This window comes from Cololabis saira, chromosome 15, assembly GCF_033807715.1.
Source record: "Cololabis saira isolate AMF1-May2022 chromosome 15, fColSai1.1, whole genome shotgun sequence".
NCBI classification, from domain to species: Eukaryota; Metazoa; Chordata; class Actinopteri; order Beloniformes; family Belonidae; genus Cololabis; species Cololabis saira.
In genome coordinates, this window is record NC_084601.1 from 45,749,204 (window position 1) to 45,770,341 (window position 21,138).

General features: G+C 41.1%; 1 protein-coding gene and 1 long non-coding RNA gene across 12 annotated transcripts in view; one reads left to right on the top strand and one right to left on the bottom strand.

The window, feature by feature from the left end:
* LOC133460981 (NACHT, LRR and PYD domains-containing protein 12-like) overlaps positions 1–20,862 on the top strand; it is a 77,145-nt gene extending 56,283 nt beyond the window's left edge. For 9 of the 11 annotated variants that reach the window (XM_061741694.1, XM_061741693.1, XM_061741700.1 and 6 more), the window contains 4 exons: positions 2,514–2,690; positions 15,598–15,771; positions 17,450–17,623; positions 19,760–20,862. In XM_061741694.1, the coding sequence (XP_061597678.1) occupies positions 2,514–2,690; positions 15,598–15,771; positions 17,450–17,623; positions 19,760–19,772 (538 nt within the window). In that variant the 3' untranslated portion in view covers positions 19,773–20,862. The remainder of the gene's footprint in view (positions 1–2,513; positions 2,691–15,597; positions 15,772–17,449; positions 17,624–19,759) is intronic. The other 2 variants (XM_061741701.1, XM_061741702.1) reach the window with 2 other exon arrangements.
* Positions 10,188–11,120, bottom strand: LOC133461416 (uncharacterized). The gene is made up of 3 exons (XR_009784190.1): positions 11,073–11,120; positions 10,885–10,946; positions 10,188–10,264 (listed from the first exon to the last, which is right to left on the bottom strand). It is a non-coding gene; the product is annotated as an uncharacterized LOC133461416 (long non-coding RNA).
* Positions 20,863–21,138: the final 276 nt, after the last annotated feature.

Sequence of the window (21,138 nt, forward strand, 5' to 3'; positions counted from 1 at the left end):
ATTTTTCCATCTCCGTAATATTGCAAAGATTAGGAAAATCCTCTCGCAGAGTGATGCAGAAAAACTAGTTCATGCGTTTGTATCTTCTAGACTAGATTACTGTAATGTGTTGTTAGCAGGATGTCCAAGTAATTTGCTGAATAGGCTCCAGCTGATCCAAAATGCAGCAGCACGAGTACTGACAGGAATTAGCAGGAGAGACCACGTCTCTCCAGTGTTAGCGTCGCTCCATTGGTTACCCGTAAAATTCAGAATCCAATTAAAAATTTTATTACTTGCGTATAAAGCCCAAAACGGCTTAGCTCCGCATTATTTGCAAGACCTGATAGTGCCTTATGTTCCTGGCAGAGCTCTCCGTTCTCAGAGTGCAGGTTTACTCGTAGTTCCTAGAGTATCTAAATGTAGATTTGGAGGGCGGGCGTTCTGCTATCAGGCACCATTACTATGGAACCAACTTCCAATCTGGGTTAAGGAGGCTGACACCACCTCCACCTTTAAACTAAACTTAAAACATTTCTGTTTAGTAAAGCCTATAGTTAGTGTTTAGTAAACCTCTAGCTGGTGTTGGTAAATCTCTAGGTAGTGTAAACTTTAGTGTGTCAGAGTCGCTCCTGTAGTTTCTTGTGCTGGCCCCCCCTTCTCCTCCCTTTTCTCTCTTTTGTCCATGTTGCAGCATCTTTTGCCGGACACCGGAACCTGCAGGTGGTCGTGGGTGGCTTGTAGCTTGCATTACGGAGCACAAGTCTTTCCCTGACCCTCTGTTGTATTAGACGCTATATAAATAAAATTGAATTGAATTGAATTGAATTTAATTCTTAATGATATCCACTCCAATACTGGCAACATTTCAGTCTTAGTCTTCCTGAATCTCAGTGCTGCTTTCAACACAATGAACAAGAACATCTTGATAGACAGGTTGAAGAACTGGGTGGGACTTTCTAGCACAGCTCTAACCTGTTTCAGTCCTATCTAAAAGACAAAGAATATTTTTTGTCTTTAGGTAACTACTTATCAGAGTTAACACAAATAACATGTGGAATTCCTCAAGGTTCAATGCTGGGGTCTATTTTGTTTAATATGTACATGCTCTCACTTGCTCAAATTATGAAAAAGAACAAAATGTGCTCCCATGACTATGCAGGTGACACCCCAATCTATAAATGCATCTCACCTAGACTATAATCCAATTAAAATGTTTTATCAAATGCATTGATCACATTAAAAAGTGGAGGTGCCACAATTTAATTCAGTTAATTGAAGATAAAAACAGAAGTAATTGGAACCAAGTAAATCAGATTAAACGTGGGCATTCAGCTTCAAGTAGTGAAGCTAAAAACCAAATATCCAAGCCAGAAATCAGGGAGTGGTTCTGACTCAGACCTGAACAGCCACATTAAGACAGTAGTGAAGTCAGTTATCACTTAACAGCTTCCATCATGATCACAGCGGCCAAACAAACCGTAACCACAGCTGCTACACATGACGCTGGTGACGTTTCTGTCCATAATGAGACGTTCTGAAGCCTAAATGTCCCTTTCTCTCCCTTTACCAGCAAATCTCCACTTTGGCCGGAGTTTTCAGGAATGATGGTTTTTGGAGACTTTGAGCTTCGTTTTGGTGTAAACGAACGGCTAAAACTGATGAAAACAGCAGCGTTGTTGCTGCGTGTAAACGAGGCCTCAGACCTGGACAGGTTGGACTGACGGCTACAGGTGGAGCGTCAAAGTGATCGTCCTGACAGGAAGTGTCTTAGATCCTCCCGTGTGGGTTTAATTCAGAAATGTCCTTTAATCAAGCAGATCATTAGTTGTTCAAGCAAAGACTTTTCAAGTGCAAGCGATACAGAACCTGATGTTTAGTTTCACACAGACTTCAGAATCTGTTGAATTAGTCTGATAAATATACACAATTCAATCATTCTTATCTTTAACTAAAAGTAAGATATTAACTGATAAACTCAGTTGTAACAGAATTATTAGGTGTTTGCAAGTTAAGTGAAATTATAAATGACACATTACTAAAAGTAAAGTATTTAAATATCTTCTGCTCTCAGAAAACATCATTTTAACTCTTTATAACATACAAGGATCATTATGATAAAAAGCTCAGGAATCCTGCATAAATGATATAAAACTGGACACATGATATAAAGTCCAGCAGTTCTCCACAGATCCATTCTGGTGTTAATAATTGTTGCTAGATCAGCTTCTGATCTCTAAACTGCTGCTTTGAACAATATTTGAACATCAACACTAATCAAAAGGATTGGTGTGTATGTTGGTGTTTTCATCTTAATCTAGTGTCAGACTTGGACCAGAAAAGCTCAGGATGTTCAGTAAAGGTGAACATGTCAGAGGAACAACCAGGAACCCACATCATGGATGTAACAAAAGTGTAAAAGCTGTTTTATAAAGTCCAGATACGGTGGTGACCCACATGGACCTGAGGACAAAGTTGATATTTGAAGAAACACTTCTCTGATGAGACTGGAACATGTTTTACTTTCTGTTCAGGTTGGAGGGCTGCAGTCTGTCAGAGATCAGCTGTTCTTCTCTGGGCCCAGCTCTGAAGTCCAACCCCTCCCATCTGAAACTTCTGGACCTGAGTAACAACAAGAACCTGCAGGATTCAGGAGTGAAACATCTGAGTGGATTTCTGGAGAGTCCAGACTGCAGACTGGAGTATCTGAGGTCAGACATGTTTTAGTTGTGTGTTCAGATGAATGTGATGTGAAAGTTGTGTTGACACTAACCTGCAGACATCAGGCTGATCTTCTACTGATCCACACTGACCATCTGACTGCTCTGAGTTCTTCTTCTCTGCTTTAGTTTCATCTTAAACTTCCTCTTCTGATTCATTACATAAAACTAAACATGTGAATGTGTCAGACAGGAACAAATGAAGAACCAGAGATGTGTCTGAACCTGGAATAAAACATCTGAACAAACATGAATTAACTTTACAGCTAATACGTTCAGAAATGTCATCCAGATGTTAATAAACTGAGAGAGTCTGACAGACAATAGTGGACAGACTGAATGTGTAGTCGTCCAATATATGACTTATAGAGCTCATTTACTGAATAACTTCTTACTGTGGATGAAATCAGTCAAACCAACGTTGGCTTCCTTTGACTAACATTACATTTAATTTTAACAAATTACAAGTTTACCAAAAATGAAACTCTAAACATTGAAAAAAATAATTTTCTGTGTTTTTAATATTATTCCTCAATATGTATGTTAAAAGGAACCCTGGCTATTAAGACATGTAGGTCTTAAAAGATAAATGTTGGTATCAATTATAACAATGTGATATAAAAAACCTTGTTGATGTCTTTGTTTTTATAAAATTTGAAAATATAATTTAACTCGTAGGTCGCCATTGTTGTTTACATTCTGGGTAGTGACATCAGACGGTGGCTCCTGCTAACCCCCGTCCACTGTTCTGACACCCAGAAACAGATGAAAACACAGCTAAACGGGTGACGGCGCACCAGAAACACAGATCAAAACACAGATAAACAGGTGACGGCGCACCAGAAACACAGATGAAAACACAGCTAAACGGGTGACGGCGCACCAGAAACACAGATCAAAACACAGATAAACAGGTGACGGCGCACCAGAAACACAGATCAAAACACAGCTAAACATTAAGGTGACGGCGCACCTACAAAAAAGTTTAAAAAAAAATAAATTAAAAAAAAAGTACTGCACCATAAAGCATGAACTATAAAAACACCATAAAACTCAGATAGACTAACCGACCACACGTTTCAACTAGCAGATAGTCGATGCTACAATAAAAACCCCAGCCAGATCTGGCGTCATTAAATTAAATAAAGATGTTCTTGCCTATTTGACGCGAAGTCTGCGCCTCCCGTTTCGTCAAAGTCCCGGGCCAGTCCCCTCAGCCTCTGGTCTGTCATCACCCAGCACCCAGGCCGGTTTTAGGGGGGGGGGGATGAAGACGCCGGTGCCTGCTGCCCACCGGCGTCTCCATCCCGGCGGGAGCGGAGAGCGGGTGGCGGTGCGCTGCAGGCTCTAGAGCCCCGGCTACGGCGTAGACGGCGTAGCCTAATGCACTGGTAAGATGCGCACGACATTGATCATTTTTGCAGATCTCCCGTGCATCACAGAACTTTGATCCAGTTTGCCTGAACCGAGACGTCTTATGGGCTCCCTCGTCAGCCTCCACGGCCGGGAGATGCTGCTCATCTATGTTTTAGATACCTGTCCCAGTTAAACCAACGCGGCTTATCTTCCCAGAGCCACCGCTCTACGTCATCGCCCCCAGAATGCATTGCGCAGGGAAAACATGGCGCCTCCCGCAGGTCAAAATATGTGATAAACATTGTAGATTTTAAAAGCAATTAGATTATTTTATGTGTTTCTAACAACATATCTTAGTATAAGAGAACAATTGTGGCTAATTAGGGACTACAAGTCTTAATAACCAGGGTTCCTTTTAAGATCATTTCATCCAGGTGACATCAAGACATAAGGTGCAACAAATAATGTCTTTTAATGGTTTTCAGTGTGTAAAACTAAATATAAATCCATGTGTGTTGAAGTTAGTAAAGTGAAATAAAGCTGCTGTCTAGACGATGAGTTTCCTTCATCAGCAACAAAACATCCAACAAGAACATCAGAAACTTTGTGTTGAAACTATGTCGTCACTCAATCAACTTTTTCAGAGAAAATGTTTGAAAAAACTCCTAAACAGACAAATATGTACTGATTGATGAAGAAATGTCTCCTTAAAAACATGGAAATGATGAATATTGTTCATTTATTCATCCTTTATGGAAGAAAACATTTTAACAAATTCAAATTTTTAATGCATTCAAATGCATTGATCACATTAAAAAGTGGAGGTGCCACAATTTAATTCAGTTAATTGAAGATAAAAACAGAAGTAATTGGAACCAAGTAAATCAGATTAAACGTGGGCATTCAGCTTCAAGTAGTGAAGCTAAAAACCAAATATCCAAGCCAGAAATCAGGGAGTGGTTCTGACTCAGACCTGAACAGCCACATTAAGACAGTAGTGAAGTCAGTTATCACTTAACAGCTTCCATCATGATCACAGCGGCCAAACAAACCGTAACCACAGCTGCTACACATGACGCTGGTGACGTTTCTGTCCATAATGAGACGTTCTGAAGCCTAAATGTCCCTTTCTCTCCCTTTACCAGCAAATCTCCACTTTGGCCGGAGTTTTCAGGAATGATGGTTTTTGGAGACTTTGAGCTTCGTTTTGGTGTAAACGAACGGCTAAAACTCATGAAAACAGCAGCGTTGTTGCTGCGTGTAAACGAGGCCTCAGACCTGGACAGGTTGGACTGACGGCTACAGGTGGAGCGTCAAAGTGATCGTCCTGACAGGAAGTGTCTTAGATCCTCCCGTGTGGGTTTAATTCACAAATGTCCTTTAATCAAGCAGATCATTAGTTGTTCAAGCAAAGACTTTTCAAGTGCAAGCGATACAGAACCTGATGTTTAGTTTCACACAGACTTCAGAATCTGTTGAATTAGTCTGATAAATATACAGAATTCAATCATTCTTATCTTTAACTAAAAGTAAGATATTAACTGATAAACTCAGCTGTAACAGAATTATTAGGTGTTTGCAAGTTAAGTCAAATTATAAATGACACATTACTAAAAGTAAAGTATTTTAATATGTTCTGCTCTCAGAAAACATCATTTTAACTCTTTATAACATACAAGGATCATTATGATAAAAAGCTCAGGAATCCTGCATAAATGATATAAAACTGGACACATGATATAAAGTCCAGCAGTTCTCCACAGATCCATTCTGGTGTTAATAATTGTTGCTAGATCAGCTTCTGATCTCTAAACTGCTGCTTTGAACAATATTTGAACATCAACACTAATCAAAAGGATTGGTGTGTATGTTGGTGTTTTCATCTTAATCTAGTGTCAGACTTGGACCAGAAAAGCTCAGGATGTTCAGTAAAGGTGAACATGTCAGAGGAACAACCAGGAACCCACATCATGGATGTAACAAAAGTGTAAAACCTGTTTTATAAAGTCCAGATACGGTGGTGACCCACATGGACCTGATGACAAAGTTGATATTTGAAGAAACACTTCTCTGATGAGACTGGAACATGTTTTACTTTCTGTTCAGGTTGAGGAGCTGCGGTCTGTCAGAGATCAGGGGCCTTATGTACTAAGAGTGCGGCGCACAAAAAACGTGCGTACGCCACTTTCAACGCTCACGGTCGGATGTACAAAGAATGACGTGAACGTAGAAAGCTGCGGTCCTTCACTCACACATCAAGGCTGTTGGACGCACTTTTCTGAGGTTTTGTCCGTTGGCGACACTCACTGGTGATGCAGTGAAGTGCAGAATATGAGGAAATTAAACTTCAACAATAAGTTCACGACCACGTGAAGGACATGACAATCCCGACATCACCAGATAAGTTACACAAGAGTGGAGCTGCAAAAATCTCACAATCAACCACATGATCTGAACATACAACTAAAGGAGCTCAACGATTGAACCCGCAAATCCTGATGGAGCTTTGGCTCCGTTAGAGGAACCTGCTGATGGCAGGATCAGGAGCGAGTCCTCAGGCACCAAACTGATCTGCTGGTCCAGGAGTAAGACTGGACCATCAGCTGGTTCAGGTACCAAGAGGATCTTCTGGATCTCTGTTCTGAACTGGACCAGCTGCTCCGGTTCAGACCAACATGATGCTTCAGCTGGAGCTGCAGGTCCGACATCTCTGTCACCATGACGACCGTATGGGACGAGTACTGGAGATAAAAGCCAGACCCTAAACATCCCATAACTGTGTCTGGACAGAAATACATTAAAATTAATTTTGAAGCAAAAACCGGTGTTGTGCCAAAAAGTGATTCCTGCCAGAATCTGATTTCTTCTGATTTGTGGTCGCGGGAGCGCGCACAGCAGCCCGTTGAGCGAGAGCGCTAAAACGTCAGAGTTTCAGATTATGAAGCTCAAGAATGAGATCAAGTCATATTTAGGCAGAAACAACCTTTCATTAACTGTATTTGGCCTTCAATCCATTTTTGGCAGGTAAAAAGACCAATTTTCAGGGGAGAAATCAGATTCTGGCAGGCAATCACTTTTTGGCACGACACCTGTCTCTCCTCCTGCGGATGAAACACTCGAGTTACAGCAACTTTGCTCTTTATTTCTCACGTTTGCACCTCAATAATCCCGTCGGCACAAATTGTCTTTATTTCTGCAGCAGAGGAATCAGATCGTGATGCTTCATGTTTTAAATATAAATGTTTATTGTTCACATTGTTATACTTATGAGAGAGGTGATCGCGGACATCCATAATGTAGACTCAATAAACGTGTACATTGGTCTTAATCCGTTATTTTATAATATGCATGACAATAAAGCAGAACGAGGAGCCGTTTTTCATCCACCAAAAATTCTGTTGTCGGTTCTTAAAATACAAACAAGAAAAGCAGAGTGTAAAGATGCACTAACGCTGCCCATAAACATTAACAAACCCGTACGATCATAATAAAACCAAAACTCTTCACCGAACGCAACGCAAAGCAAAGAACACCACTATAGGTGTCAAACTGAATCCCAGAAGGGCCGGTGTCCTGCATGTTTTAGATGTTTCCCTGCTTTAACACACCTGATTCTAATTAATCATCGTCACCAGCTTGTCACCAAAGTCTGGATAGTTCTGTTGATGACACAGTCACTTGTATCATGGTGCAATGAAGCAGGGAAACATCTAAAGCCTGCAGGGACACCGGCCCTCGAGGACTGGAGTCCGACACCCAGCTCAGAGCCGATGTTTTCTTTTTTTATTTGTTTTACCTGTTTTTGCACATTTATTGTTAGGATGAGCGGTTTTTAATGGATAATTATCTTCATATCATATTCAAACATATATTTGAGGGAGGAGACGGGGCGGAGTGTTGTGCTCCCGCATGTGCGCTCAAATCCACGCTGATTGGGATGTACAGAGAAACCTGCGTGGATTTGGGCGAACGCACAGCTTTGTACATATGAATTTTTGCGGTCTTGTTAATTCCACGCACGAATTCACGTTGAAATCCACGCACTCTTAGTACATGAGGCCCCAGCTGTTCTTCTCTGGGCCCAGCTCTGAAGTCCAACCCCTCCCATCTGAAACTTCTGGACCTGGATAACAACAACCTGCAGGATTCAGGAGTGAAACATCTGAGTGGATTTCTGGAGAGTCCAGACTGCAGACTGGAGACTCTGGGGTCAGACATGTTTTAGTTGTGTGTTCAGATGAATCTGATGTGAAAGTTGTGTTGACACTAACCTGCAGACATCAGGCTGATCTTCTACTGATCCACACTGACCATCTGACTGCTCTGAGTTCTTCTTCTCTGCTTTAGTTTCATCTTAAACTTCCTCTTCAGATTTATTACATAAAACTAAACATGTGAATGTGTCAGACAGGAACAAATGAAGAACCAGAGATGTGTCTGAACCTGGAATAAAACATCTGAACAAACATGAATTAACTTTACAGCTAATACGTTCAGAAATGTCATCCAGATGTTAATAAACTGAGAGAGTCTGACAGACAATAGTGGACAGACTGAATGTGTAGTCGTCCAATATATGAGTTATAGAGCTCATTTACTAAATAACTTCTTACTGTGAATGAAATCAGTCAAACCAACGTTGGCTTCCTTTGACTAACTTTACATTTAATTTTAACAAATTATAAATTTACCAAATATGAAACTCTAAACATTGAAAAACATAATTTTCTGTGTTTTTAATATTATTCCTCAATATATCTGTTAAGATAATTTCATCCAGGTGACATCAAGACATAAGGAGCAACAAATAATGTCTTTTTATGGTTTTCAGTTTGTGAAACTAAATATAAATCCATGTGTGTTGAAGTTAGCACAGCAAAAAAACCAGGGTTTACGGCTGTGTATACCCCCGGTATTTCAGGTGCTAGCACGGGAATTTATGTAAGGTAAACCAGCCGAAAACGAAAAATTTTCCCGGTCCGGAAACACCCGTATTGTACTGGGACCTCCTGCTGTGTTTGGAGTAGCCAGCTCAGCAGGGTGCCATGCTGGCTATTGTCACACAAAGGTTTGACATTCCAGACTTGAGGGGGGTGGGGGGTGGGGGGGGTAACTTCACCGACCCAAGCCCCACCCCCCAACCACCCCTCACCCCCCAACCACCCCTCACCCCCCAACCTCCCCCAACCAACAACCCCCCAAGCACAGCAGCCTCTACTGGTGCAAAAGAAAATTGCACCCGAGAGGATTACTGCAAGCTACCTGCAGTTTACCAGGCTACAAATACATGCACATTTCAGAAATCAAATAAGCAACCACCTCAGTACAAGTAAATGTATTTATTGCAGAAAATTAAAACACAGTATTCCAAAAAGTTCAGTGTGTGTCCACATGAAAAAAACAAAAAAGGCACTTTTAAAAGCAAATCTCCCACAAAACTAAGTCCAGTCAGTGAGCACTTCTCTCTCTTGCAGTTTTTTTTTTTTTTACAGTTTGATCTGAATGGCCCCAGCTCCTCTACCAAACGGGTCAACTTAAGAGTTTAACAGAGCTAAAAACGAGCCATTGTCTCCCTGCACTCTGCTTGTCTTTCCTCTGCTGAAGCACCTGACACAAATCAGAAAGCTCCTCGTCTCTTTGGGGTGGAGGTGAAACTATCCACACAGCCCGTCCATCTACGACGCCATCTTCTTCTTCTGACATCAGGTCAAGGGTTGCACGCGCCCACAGCCATTTCAGCGGGAGTCTGTACACATCTAGCCCTGGAGGCCAGCAACTGCAAAATATAGAGTAGCAATTAAAATGTGTATAATTTTTACCAATATTCAATTAACACTAAATTAAAAACATCTCAGTTCCATATACTGTAACTCACTAACCCAAATATTGCTGTAACTTACCCTTGTTTTCCGTTGTCTAGTCTTCATTGCATTGTTTAATTTCTTTTTCTGGGGAGCATTTTCTGGCTGATCGAGACGATGGCTCCTTTTCAAAGACTCAAAATAAGTCTTGCAAGCAGCTAAAGCGCAAGCAAAAATACAATTAGAATTTAATTAGTTTCAATATCTATTCAAAGCAATTCTAAAAGAACAAGGATGGATGTGCCTTTCTTTTTACCTGTTATCACGTTGCTGTCTGTGTCAGGAAAAGCAATGCCGACCTGCTCCAACATGTATGTCGTAACTGCAAGGTTATGTGGAGAATTGATACTGTTGGGAAAGAGAGGAGCCATTAGTTGATTAAAAACAAACTCAAACCCCAAAGCAACCTTTTATTTATTTTTGTGTGGAGAAAATAGATCTAGATCACACGTGACTACACTGAGCACACGTGACACGTTACTAAGAATACTATAGAAATATTGATTTAATATAAATACCATGTCATAGCTATCTGTTTCTGGTTATTTTCATATAAAAGTAAGTTTTTCAATGTTTATAATTATTCACAAGTATGCAGTATCATAACTACATCTCTGACGTTGATAAAAAACCAAACTGTTTGAAAATCTGTTGAGAATTGAGCAAGTTAAGGTTGTTTAAGCAGTACAGGCACCATTAAACACAATGTTAGAGTGAGCGAGCTCTCCTGTGGCAAGATGGCCGCCGTGTGACGACGTCGCTCTGCATTGGCAGCAGAGCGGACGAGTCATCTAGCCTTTAATAAAGTCCATAGACATATATAAAGTTTATATATGTCTATGGACCGACCCATCACTACAAAATCAGTTTGGCTTTTCAACAATTTCTTTCCTAATGCTGTTTATTCATTTATTTTTTATTTTGCTGTGGTAAATTACAGTGATTACAAACAAAAAACATATATTTACCTTTGTTTTGGATCCAGCTTCATAGCGTTGTTTTCAGAATTGTGTAAACGTCTTACAGCCTCCTGTATAGATTAATAATACAAAGTTAGTGTGATTCTAAAAGTATTTAAGCATTATTGCCTCCTGTGGACATGCAGTTAAATGTAAAAGGAATTGTGCACAGTCCTTATAGTCATAAGCAAACTTACTTACAGCAACACGTGTGTTCTTTGCTCTTTTAATCCGTTTTGCGGGTGTGGAATCAGAGCTGAAAGTTTCAACACGATCAGAGCTTAAGTTCTTCACTTCCTCGTCCAGTAGTTCAAATCTGCCGTCCATGTCTTGTAGTGTGCGCTCTGATTTGGATAAAAGCCCAAGGACCATTTATGCGACATGTTTTACAACAACGCAGCAGTATCTCCTCAAAAGCAAAAAAAGTTCTACCGGGCGGGAGCAAAACAAACTAACTAGGAAAAACTTTAAAGACCCCCGCAACTCTCAACGCTGTGAGACAGAAACCAATGACATTGCTGAATCAATTCTTAGCCACGCCCCCGCAATAACATAAAGGCCCTATCTCCATTTGCTATTCACGTGGGCCAATTGGGCATAGGTTGGGGGAGTTTGAATGGTAACTCACAGAAGTGTTGATGGCCGTTTGATGGCTCTTGTTTGATGGCTCCTTTTTAAACAAAGGCCTTAAGCAGGTCCCCTGCTGTTCCTCTACCCGTGGCAACAAAGTGGGGTCAGTAAACTCCCGATTACAGCTCAGAAATGGCCGTATTTCACAGTAAACTTCTTTCACCAGTAAATTCCCAATAACATCCACACACACCCAGCAAACACAAACATTACCGGTTAAATGCTATGTCAGCATATTCCCATAAACTCATCTTTTCGTGCTGTGTAGTAAACTGAAATAAAGCTGCTGTCTAGACGATGAGTTTCCTTCATCAGCAACAAAACATCCAACAAGAACATCAGAAACTTTGTGTTGAAACTATGTCGTCACTCAATCAACTTTTTCAGAGAAAATGTTTGAAAAAACTCCTAAACAGACAAATATGTTCTGATTGATGAAGAAATGTCTCCTTAAAAACATGGAAATGATGAATATTGTTCATTTATTCATCGTTTATGGAAGAAAACATTTTAACTAATTCAAATTCTTAATGCATTCAAATGCATTGATCACATTAAAAAGTGGAGGTGCCACAATTTAATTCAGTTAATTGAAGATAAAAACAGAAGTAATTGGAACCAAGTAAATCAGACTAAACGTGGGCATTCAGCTTCAAGTAGTGAAGCTAAAAACCAAATATCCAACCCAGAAATCAGGGAGTGGTTCTGACTCAGACCTGAACAGCCACATTAAGACAGTAGTGAAGTCAGTTATCACTTAACAGCTTCCATCATGATCACAGCGGCCAAACAAACCGTAACCACAGCTGCTACACATGACGCTGGTGACGTTTCTGTCCATAATGAGACGTTCTGAAGCCTAAATGTCCCTTTCTCTCCCTTTACAAGCAAATCTCCACTTTGGCCGGAGTTTTCAGGAATGATGGTTTTTGGAGACTTTGAGCTTCGTTTTGGTGTAAACGAACGGCTAAAACTGATGAAAACAGCAGCGTTGTTGCTGCGTGTAAACGAGGCCTCAGACCTGGACAGGTTGGACTGACGGCTACAGGTGGAGCGTCAAAGTGATCGTCCTGACAGGAAGTGTCTTAGATCCTCCCGTGGGGGTTTAATTCACAAATGTCCTTTAATCAAGCAGATCATTAGTTGTTCAAGCAAAGACTTTTCAAGTGCAAGCGATACAGAACCTGATGTTTAGTTTCACACAGACTTCAGAATCTGTTGAATTAGTCTGATAAATATACAGAATTCAATCATTCTTTGCTTTAACTAAAAGTAAGATATTAACTGGTAAACTCAGATGTAACTGAATTATTAGGTGTTTGCAAGTTAAATTATAAATGACACATTACTAATGTGACGACCCTCTTTACCTTTCTGCCTTGTGGCTGGTCTTCCCCCTTGCAGGTAGCAGTGGGAGGAGCTGAGGGTCATCAGAGAAGTGGCAGCACCTGTTGCTCAATGAGCCTTTAAAAAGCTCTGGCTGCTCACTTCTCCCCTCTCTCTCATCCCTGAGGCAGCATTTTCTTTGTGGTTTGGTTTTGCTTTAGTTTTACACCTTACACACATACACCCACATTGTTTCCCGCATGCACTCACTTACACCACTGATCTACTGACTACACACGCCATACTTAATTAAGGTTCTTCTTTTAGCTTTATTATTTGGTATTATTTAATAAAAAACATGTTTAATTGACTTTCCTTGTGTTGCGTCTCCCTCTTTGTCATGGCCGTGCAGCCCGGTTCGTGACAAGTGGGGGCTCGTCCGTAGCTGTTTGGTGAGTAACCGGCTTGACAAGTGGGGGCTCGTCCAAGGTTTGAGTTGTTTCAGGCTGTTTGGTGCCCTAAATGATTTGGGGATTTGTTTGAGTGCATGGCATCAGCTATGGTGATGTCCAGTGTACCCTGTGTTTGGGAGATGCAGTTTTTTGGAATAGGAAAGTTAATTTTGTTCTTTAGTTTGAGTTGGAGATTGCTGGTAGTCCTGTTATCGGTTTTGTTTGGGTATAGGTTTACCTTGGTTTTTCTTATTTAGTGGGGAAAGTGCGTGGTCCGACGGCCCATTGCGTGGCTGGCCCTGTGCTGAACCTTCTTTTGTTCTTTTTGGCTGGGATCTCCAACTGATTTTTGTTTCATTACTTTTGGGTTAACCTTTTCCCTTTTTGTTTTTGAAAATAGCAGGGAAGCTCCAAACCCAGCTGGGGGATGTGATTGCTCGGTTTGTGTTCCTCAAGGTCGACACTGTGAAGTCCGCTGGTCTCCACCAGTCACCTGCTGGCGGGGCCTCGGCTGCAGGTGGCCCGGACAGACCTGGAACCGCGCAACTGCCATCATGGTCCAGTTTGCAACAGGACCGTGTCTGGACTTGTTTGTCCGCACTTTTGTGTGTCCCACACTTTTGTGTCCCGGACTTTTGGGTGGGCGTCGCACTTTGGGTGGGCGTCGCACTTTGGGTGGGCGTCGCACTTTGGGTGGGCGTCGCACTTTGGTGGGCGTCGCACTTTGGTGGGCGTCGCACTTGGGTGGGCGTCGCACTTTGGGTGGGCGTCACACTTTGGGTGGGCGTCGCACTTGTGGTGGGCGTCGCACTTGTGGTGGGCGTCGCACTTGTGGTGGGCGTCGGACGTTGGTTGAGTCCCGGACGTTGGTTGAGTCCCGGACGTTGGTTGAGTCCCGGACGTTGGTTGAGTCCCGGACGTTGGTTGAGTCCCGGACGTTGGTTGAGTCCCGGACGTTGGTTGAGTCCCGGACGTTGGTTGAGTCCCGGACGTTTGTGTGGTCCCCTGAAACTGTTCCATGTGAATCTGCTGAAACCCTACTATGCTCACTCTGCTAGTCCATCCAGTGCTGTCCAGCAGGAGTCAATGGGGGAGAGTCCTGTTTTGATTGCTGACACAGTGGGTGAGTTTTCTGATGTGTGGAGGTGAGGCTGTGTTTGAGCCTGATGAGGGTTTTATTGTCTGGTCGGCTGAGAAATTCAGAGACCCTGAAAAACTTGAGGAGCCTTTTTAGATATTTGCCAACAGCGCAGGCTTTGGCGTTTGAAGCAATGATTTTAATGTGGTAGCAGATGCATTGTCGCGGGCTCTAGTTTTAATATTGCCTGCATGTGGTTTATGTTTTTTTTTCTCTTCTTATAGGCAGGTGTTGTTGTTTGGGGACTCCGGTCCTGGGACCTTCGTCTTATGGGGGGGGGTGTGACGACCCTCTTTACCTTTCTGCCTTGTGGCTGGTCTTCCCCCTTGCAGGTAGCAGTGGGAGGAGCTGAGGGTCATCAGAGAAGTGGCAGCACCTGTTGCTCAATGAGCCTTTAAAAAGCTCTGGCTGCTCACTTCTCCCCTCTCTCTCATCCCTGAGGCAGCATTTTGTTTGTGGTTTGGTTTTGCTTTAGTTTTACACCTTACACACATACACCCACATTGTTTCCCGCATGCACTCACTTACACCACTGATCTACTGACTACACACGCCATACTTAATTAAGGTTCTTCTTTTAGCTTTATTATTTGGTATTATTTAATAAAAAACATGTTTAATTGACTTTCCTTGTGTTGCGTCTCCCTCTTTGTCATGGCCGTGCAGCCCGGTTCGTGACACTAAAAGTAAAGTATTTTAATATCTTCTGCTCTCAGAAAACATCATTTTAACTCTTTATAACCTACAAGGATGATTATGATAAAAAGCTCAGGAATCCTGCATAAATGATATAAAACTGGACACATGATATAAAGTCCAGCAGTTCTCCACAGATCCATTCTGGTGTTAATAATTGTTGCTAGATCAGCTTCTGATCTCTAAACTGCTGCTTTGAACAATATTTGAACATCAACACTAATCAAAAGGATTGGTGTGTATGTTGGTGTTTTCATCTTAATCTAGTGTCAGACTTGGACCAGAAAAGCTCAGGATGTTCAGTAAAGGTGAACATGTCAGAGGAACAACCAGGAACCCACATCATGGATGTAACAAAACTGTAAAAGCTGTTTTATAAAGTCCAGATACGGTGGTGACCCACATGGACCTGATGACAAAGTTGATATTTGAAGAAACACTTCTCTGATGAGACTGGAACATGTTTTACTTTCTGTTCAGGTTGGAGGAATGCAGTCTGTCAGGGATCAGCTGTTCTTCTCTGGTCTCAGCTCTGAAGTCCAACCCCTCCCATCTGAAACTTCTGGACCTGGGTGGGAACAACCTGCAGGATTCAGGAGTGAAACATCTGAGTGGATTTCTGCAGAGTCCAGACTGCAGACTGGAGACTCTGAGGTCAGACATGACCTTAGTTGTGTGTTCAGATGAATCTGATGTGAAAGTTGTGTTGACACTAACCTGCAGACATCAGGCTGATCTTCTACTGATCCACACTGACCATCTGACTGCTCTGAGTTCTTCTTCTCTGCTTTAGTTTCATCTTAAACTTCCTCTTCTGATTTATTACATAAAACTAAACATGTGAATGTGTCAGACAGGAACAAATGAAGAACCAGAGATGTGTCTGAACCTGGAATAAAACATCTGAACAAACATGAATTAACTTTACAGCTAATACGTTCAGAAATGTCATCCAGATGTTAATAAACTGAGAGAGTCTGACAGACAATAGTGGACAGACTGAATGTGTAGTCGTCCAATATATGAGTTATAGAGCTCATTTACTAAATAACTTCTTACTGTGGATGAAATCAGTCAAACCAACGTTGGCTTCCTTTGACTAACATTACATTTAATTTTAACAATTACAAGTTTACCAAATATGAAAATCTAAACATTGAAAAACATAATTTTCTGTGTTTTTTATATTATTCTTTAATATATCTGTTAAGATCATTTCATCCAGGTGACATCAAGACATAAGGAGCAACAAATAATGTCTTTTTATGGTTTTCAGTGTAAAACTAAATATAAATCCATGTGTGTTGAAGTTAGTAAACTGAAATAAAGCTGCTGTCTAGACGATGAGTTTCCTTCATCAGCAACAAAACATCCAACAAGAACATCAGAAACTTTGTGTTGAAACTATGTCGTCACCCAATCAACTTTTTCAGAGAAAATGTTTGAAAAAACTCCTAAACAGACAAATATGTACTGATTGATGAAGAAATGTCTCCTTAAAAACATGGAAATGATGAATATTGTTCATTTATTCATAATTTATGGAAGAAAACATTTTAACAAATTCAAATGTTTACATCAAAACTCAGCTTCAATAAACTTTTACCTTTATTTATATTTACATAGAAAGATTGATATTTGAATTCAAATTCCATCCATTCCTTCCATTAAAAACTACATTAAACCCTGGAGCATCAATTAGTTTCTATATTTTGACGAGTATTTGGTTCTAGTTTCCCTGTAAGGGTTCAGATTTGTACGTTTTTGTACCATCATGCATCTGTTCTTGATGAATCAAATGTATTAATCACACAAAAGTTTTCTGCACCAGTTCCAGATCCATCACTGGAGAAGAGATGTCTTTCATGAATGCTGAATAAACACAGACGTCCTCCTGTCCTGAAACTCTTTCTCTGCTCACAAAGTCCTTCTAGGAATGAAAACTTTATCGTCCAAAACATCATTTACAAACAGACGTGTTATTGGGACAGAAACACGTGACATGAATGGACTTTACATGGTCTAGACTGTCGTCCTCATCACTGACTTTATTGAAATCAGCACAAACTCAGACTTTTCTGATCATCAAGTCAATAATACTGAAGAGAAATATACGCAGACTATTGATCACGTGTGACATCAATATGAACATCAGCCTTCATAAAGTCCATCACCTTTCTAACTCTACTCTGTATGGAGCATTGTTGATGATGAATATGATGCTGAATTTTAATTAATCTGTAAAATGATGAAGATGATGCTGAATTGTAATTAATCTGTAAAATGATGAAGATGATGCTGAATTGTAATTTATATTTTATTCTTTATTCAGATTGAGGAGCTGCAGGTTGTCAGAGATCAGCTGTTCTTCTCTGGTCTCAGCTCTGAAGTCCAACCCCTCCCATCTGAAACATCTGTACCTGAGTCTGAACAACCTGCAGGCTGCAGATGTGAAGCAGCTTTCTGATCTGGTGAAGAGTCCAGACTACAACCTGCAGTATATCGGGTCAGTGGAGGTTGGACTCGGTTCTGCTGCTTCCAGCAGTTTTCTACCAAAACCAGTTGGTATCAAAGATCAGTGTTTCCAGTGAAGCTGCAGCTTCTCAGCAGCTGCTTTCCTCATGAAGCTGTGAGAGGAGGATGATAACAGGCTGCAGGATTGGACAGAAACACAGAAACAGCAGTCGGCCAATCAGAGGGTCCAGATGTTTGTTGTAGACCAGTGTTGTGCTGGTGTTCACGTGTCCAGAAATAAAGGAGTATTCCAGCTGACGGCCTTCCAGGATGTTCAGACACACAGCTGCTCCACTGCAGCTCTGAACTCTGAAGTCCTGGATGTGCTGATGGAGGGATCTCTGCAAACACTCCTTTATCTGCTTTCTTGGTTTAAATCTTACTTACAAGATAGGGCCTTCTTTGTGTCAATAGGAAACCATGAGTCTAAGAGAACCAAGATCACATGTGGGGTTCCTCAAGGGTCTATTCTCGGACCGCTTCTATTCAACATCTATATGCTACCCCTAGCTCAGATTATGGAACATCACAACATTTCCTACCATACTTATGCCGATGACACACAGCTCTATATTTCAGTGTCACCACATGACTACAGTTCCCTACTCTCATTGAGTAACTGTATTCACCAAATCAATGAGTGGATGTGCCAGAATTTTCTCCAGCTAAATGCATAAAAGACAGAGGTGATCATTTTTGGCCCTAAAAATGAAAGGGAAAAGATCAGCGCTCACCTTGGCTCAATGTCATTGACAGCTACAAATCAAGCCAGAAATCTTGGTGTAATTATTGACTCAGATCTGAACTTCAACAGCCATCTAAAGTTTATCACTAAATCTGCCTATTACCACCTAAAAAACATTGCTAGAATTAAGGGGATTCTGTCTAAACAAGACATGGAAAAACTTATTCATGCATTCATTTTCAGTAGGTTGGATTATTGCAATTGCATCTTTACAGGCCTTAACAAGAAATCTATCAGGCAGCTGCAGCTGATCCAGAACGCTGCCGCCAGAGTCCTTACAAACACCAGGAAACTGGACCATATTACACCGGTCATGAAATCACTACACTGGCTTCCAGTTAGTCAAAGGATAGAGTTTAAAATCTTACTGCTGGTCTACAAAGCACTGAATGGTCTTGGACCAAAATACATGGTTGATCTGTTAGTTCCCTATGAAGTTCCCAGACCCCTGAGGTCTTCTGGATCTGGTTTGTTGTGTGTCCCAAGAACCAGAACCAAGCAAGGTGAGGCAGCGTTCAGTTATTCTGCTCCTCACCGGTGGAACAAACTTCCTGTAGACCTGAGGTCTGCTCCAACTGTCAGCTCCTTTAAATCAGGGTTAAAAACATTACTGTTTACTCAAGCGTACTCTTAAATTAAACTTACCTGCTGTATTCTACTGCCTTTATTTTTAACAGATTGTGCTTTTTATTATTTTACTTCTTTTCTTATCATCTTATTCAATCATATTTGTTATTTACTGTCTAATTATGTCGAATTATTTACTGTCTAATTATGTCTTGCCGCTTTTAATGTCAATGTAAAGCACTTTGAATTACCTTGTGTTGAATTGTGCTATACAAATAAATTTGCCTTGCCTTGCCTTGCCTTCTTCTTTCTTCTTCCCTCTACAGCTGATGGAGGGATCTCTGCAAACACTCCTTTATCTGCTTTCTTCTTTCTTCTTCCTCTGCAGCTGATGGAGGGATCTCTGCAAACACTCCTTTATCTGCTTTCTTCTTTCTTCTTCCTCTGCAGCTGATGGAGGGATCTCTGCAAACACTCCTTTATCTGCTCTCTTCTTTCTTCTTCCTCTGCAGCTGATGGAGGGATCTCTGCAAACACTCCTTTATCTGCTTTCTTCTTTCTTCTTCCTCTACAGCTGATGGAGGGATCTCTGCAAACACTCCTTTATCTGCTCTCTCCTTTCTTCTACAGCTGATGGAGGGATCTCTGCTAACACTCCTTTATCTGCTCTCTTCTTTCTTCTTCCTCTACAGCTGATGGAGGGATCTCTGCAAACACTCCTTCATCTGCTCTCTTCTTTCTTCTTCCTCTACAGTTGATGGAGGGATCTCTGCTAACACTCCTTTATCTGCTCTCTTCTTTCTTCTTCCTCTACAGCTGGAAGGGATGATGAGAGTGTCCAGGAAGGACGAGTCGTGTCCTGATCGTCCTCAGAGTTGAAGCAGAACCAGTTTGTGTGGACAGACTCTGACTGGACCGTGATGAAGATGAAGTTGGTGATGAAGATGATGAAGATGTACATAGTTTCAGATCAGTTTGTTTCTGATTTCCATCGTTTTACAAACTTCTCAGATATGCATGTATTTCAGTAGCAGCCGGTGTATTTTTCTCCAGGGGGTTTATACCAAACTCCAAAATAGACATATACCAAAAAGCAGGAAATGATTTACTAAGGTATCACTTCTGTATTTGAATAAATTAAATCAACATTATAAATATATGCAGTGTTTTATTTCTTGTACATACATTTTCTGTGAACTTTTTATGACAAGTTTATTCTCCATAGAGAGCAGGGCCGATGCATTAAGACGATGCTGTGCCGTTAAGTTCCTGAGGAAGGTCTTGATTCTCTTCAGAAGCCTCTCAGATAAGCAGAGATTATTTTCCTGAAGTTTCCTGAAGATTACTCCCCATGAAGAGCTGCTACAGAGCGATAGTCTCTGAGAAGTTTCCTGAAGATTATTCCCCATGAAGAGCTGCTACAGAGCCACAGTCTCTGGGAAGTTTCCTGAAGATTATTCCCCATGAAGAGCTGCTACAGAGCCACAGTCTCTGAGAAGTTTCCTGAAGATTATTCCCCATGAAGAGCTGCTACAGAGCCAAAGTCTCTGAGAAGTTTCCTGAAGATTATTCCCATGAAGAGCTGCTACAGAGCCACAGTCTCTGAGAAGTTAGAGCCATATATGAACAAAGTTATTATATCATTTAGATTTTCTAATATTTGATTTAACTGTATGTTGAGTAATACGCAGTTTTTAATATCAGTGCGCAAGGTGCTTAATATTAATAACTGCAGCTTTCTCATTGGTTACGTATAAATCACGTGATGTTCGTGTATTTTGTTTTGTGAAACTATGGAACCGAGGGAGCACACTAGTTTTGACCGTGCTTGCATGAGAATATTATTTTGTCGTATTATAGCACAGTTTTTTTTTGTAATTGAATGAAAGGTTTTTCAGTAAACTTTTGAAATAAGAACACAGACTGTGATGTTTCATTGAAGTACGGTTCAGCTACACGTGAAGGAAATATAGCTTAGTGTGCCAACAAATTATTGTAGCATGTGCAGCTATCAATGAGAGGTACAACATCTTCTTCCCGCAACAGCAGACTCCGGCGTCATCTCATACACTTCCTGTATTTGCTTCTCAAAGCATCATGGGAAAGGTAGTCCATTTTAATGTCCTCTCAACCAAGTGAACTGAAATTAGATAATTCTGGTTTAAACTTAGATTTTACACATCTCTCTTATGAAT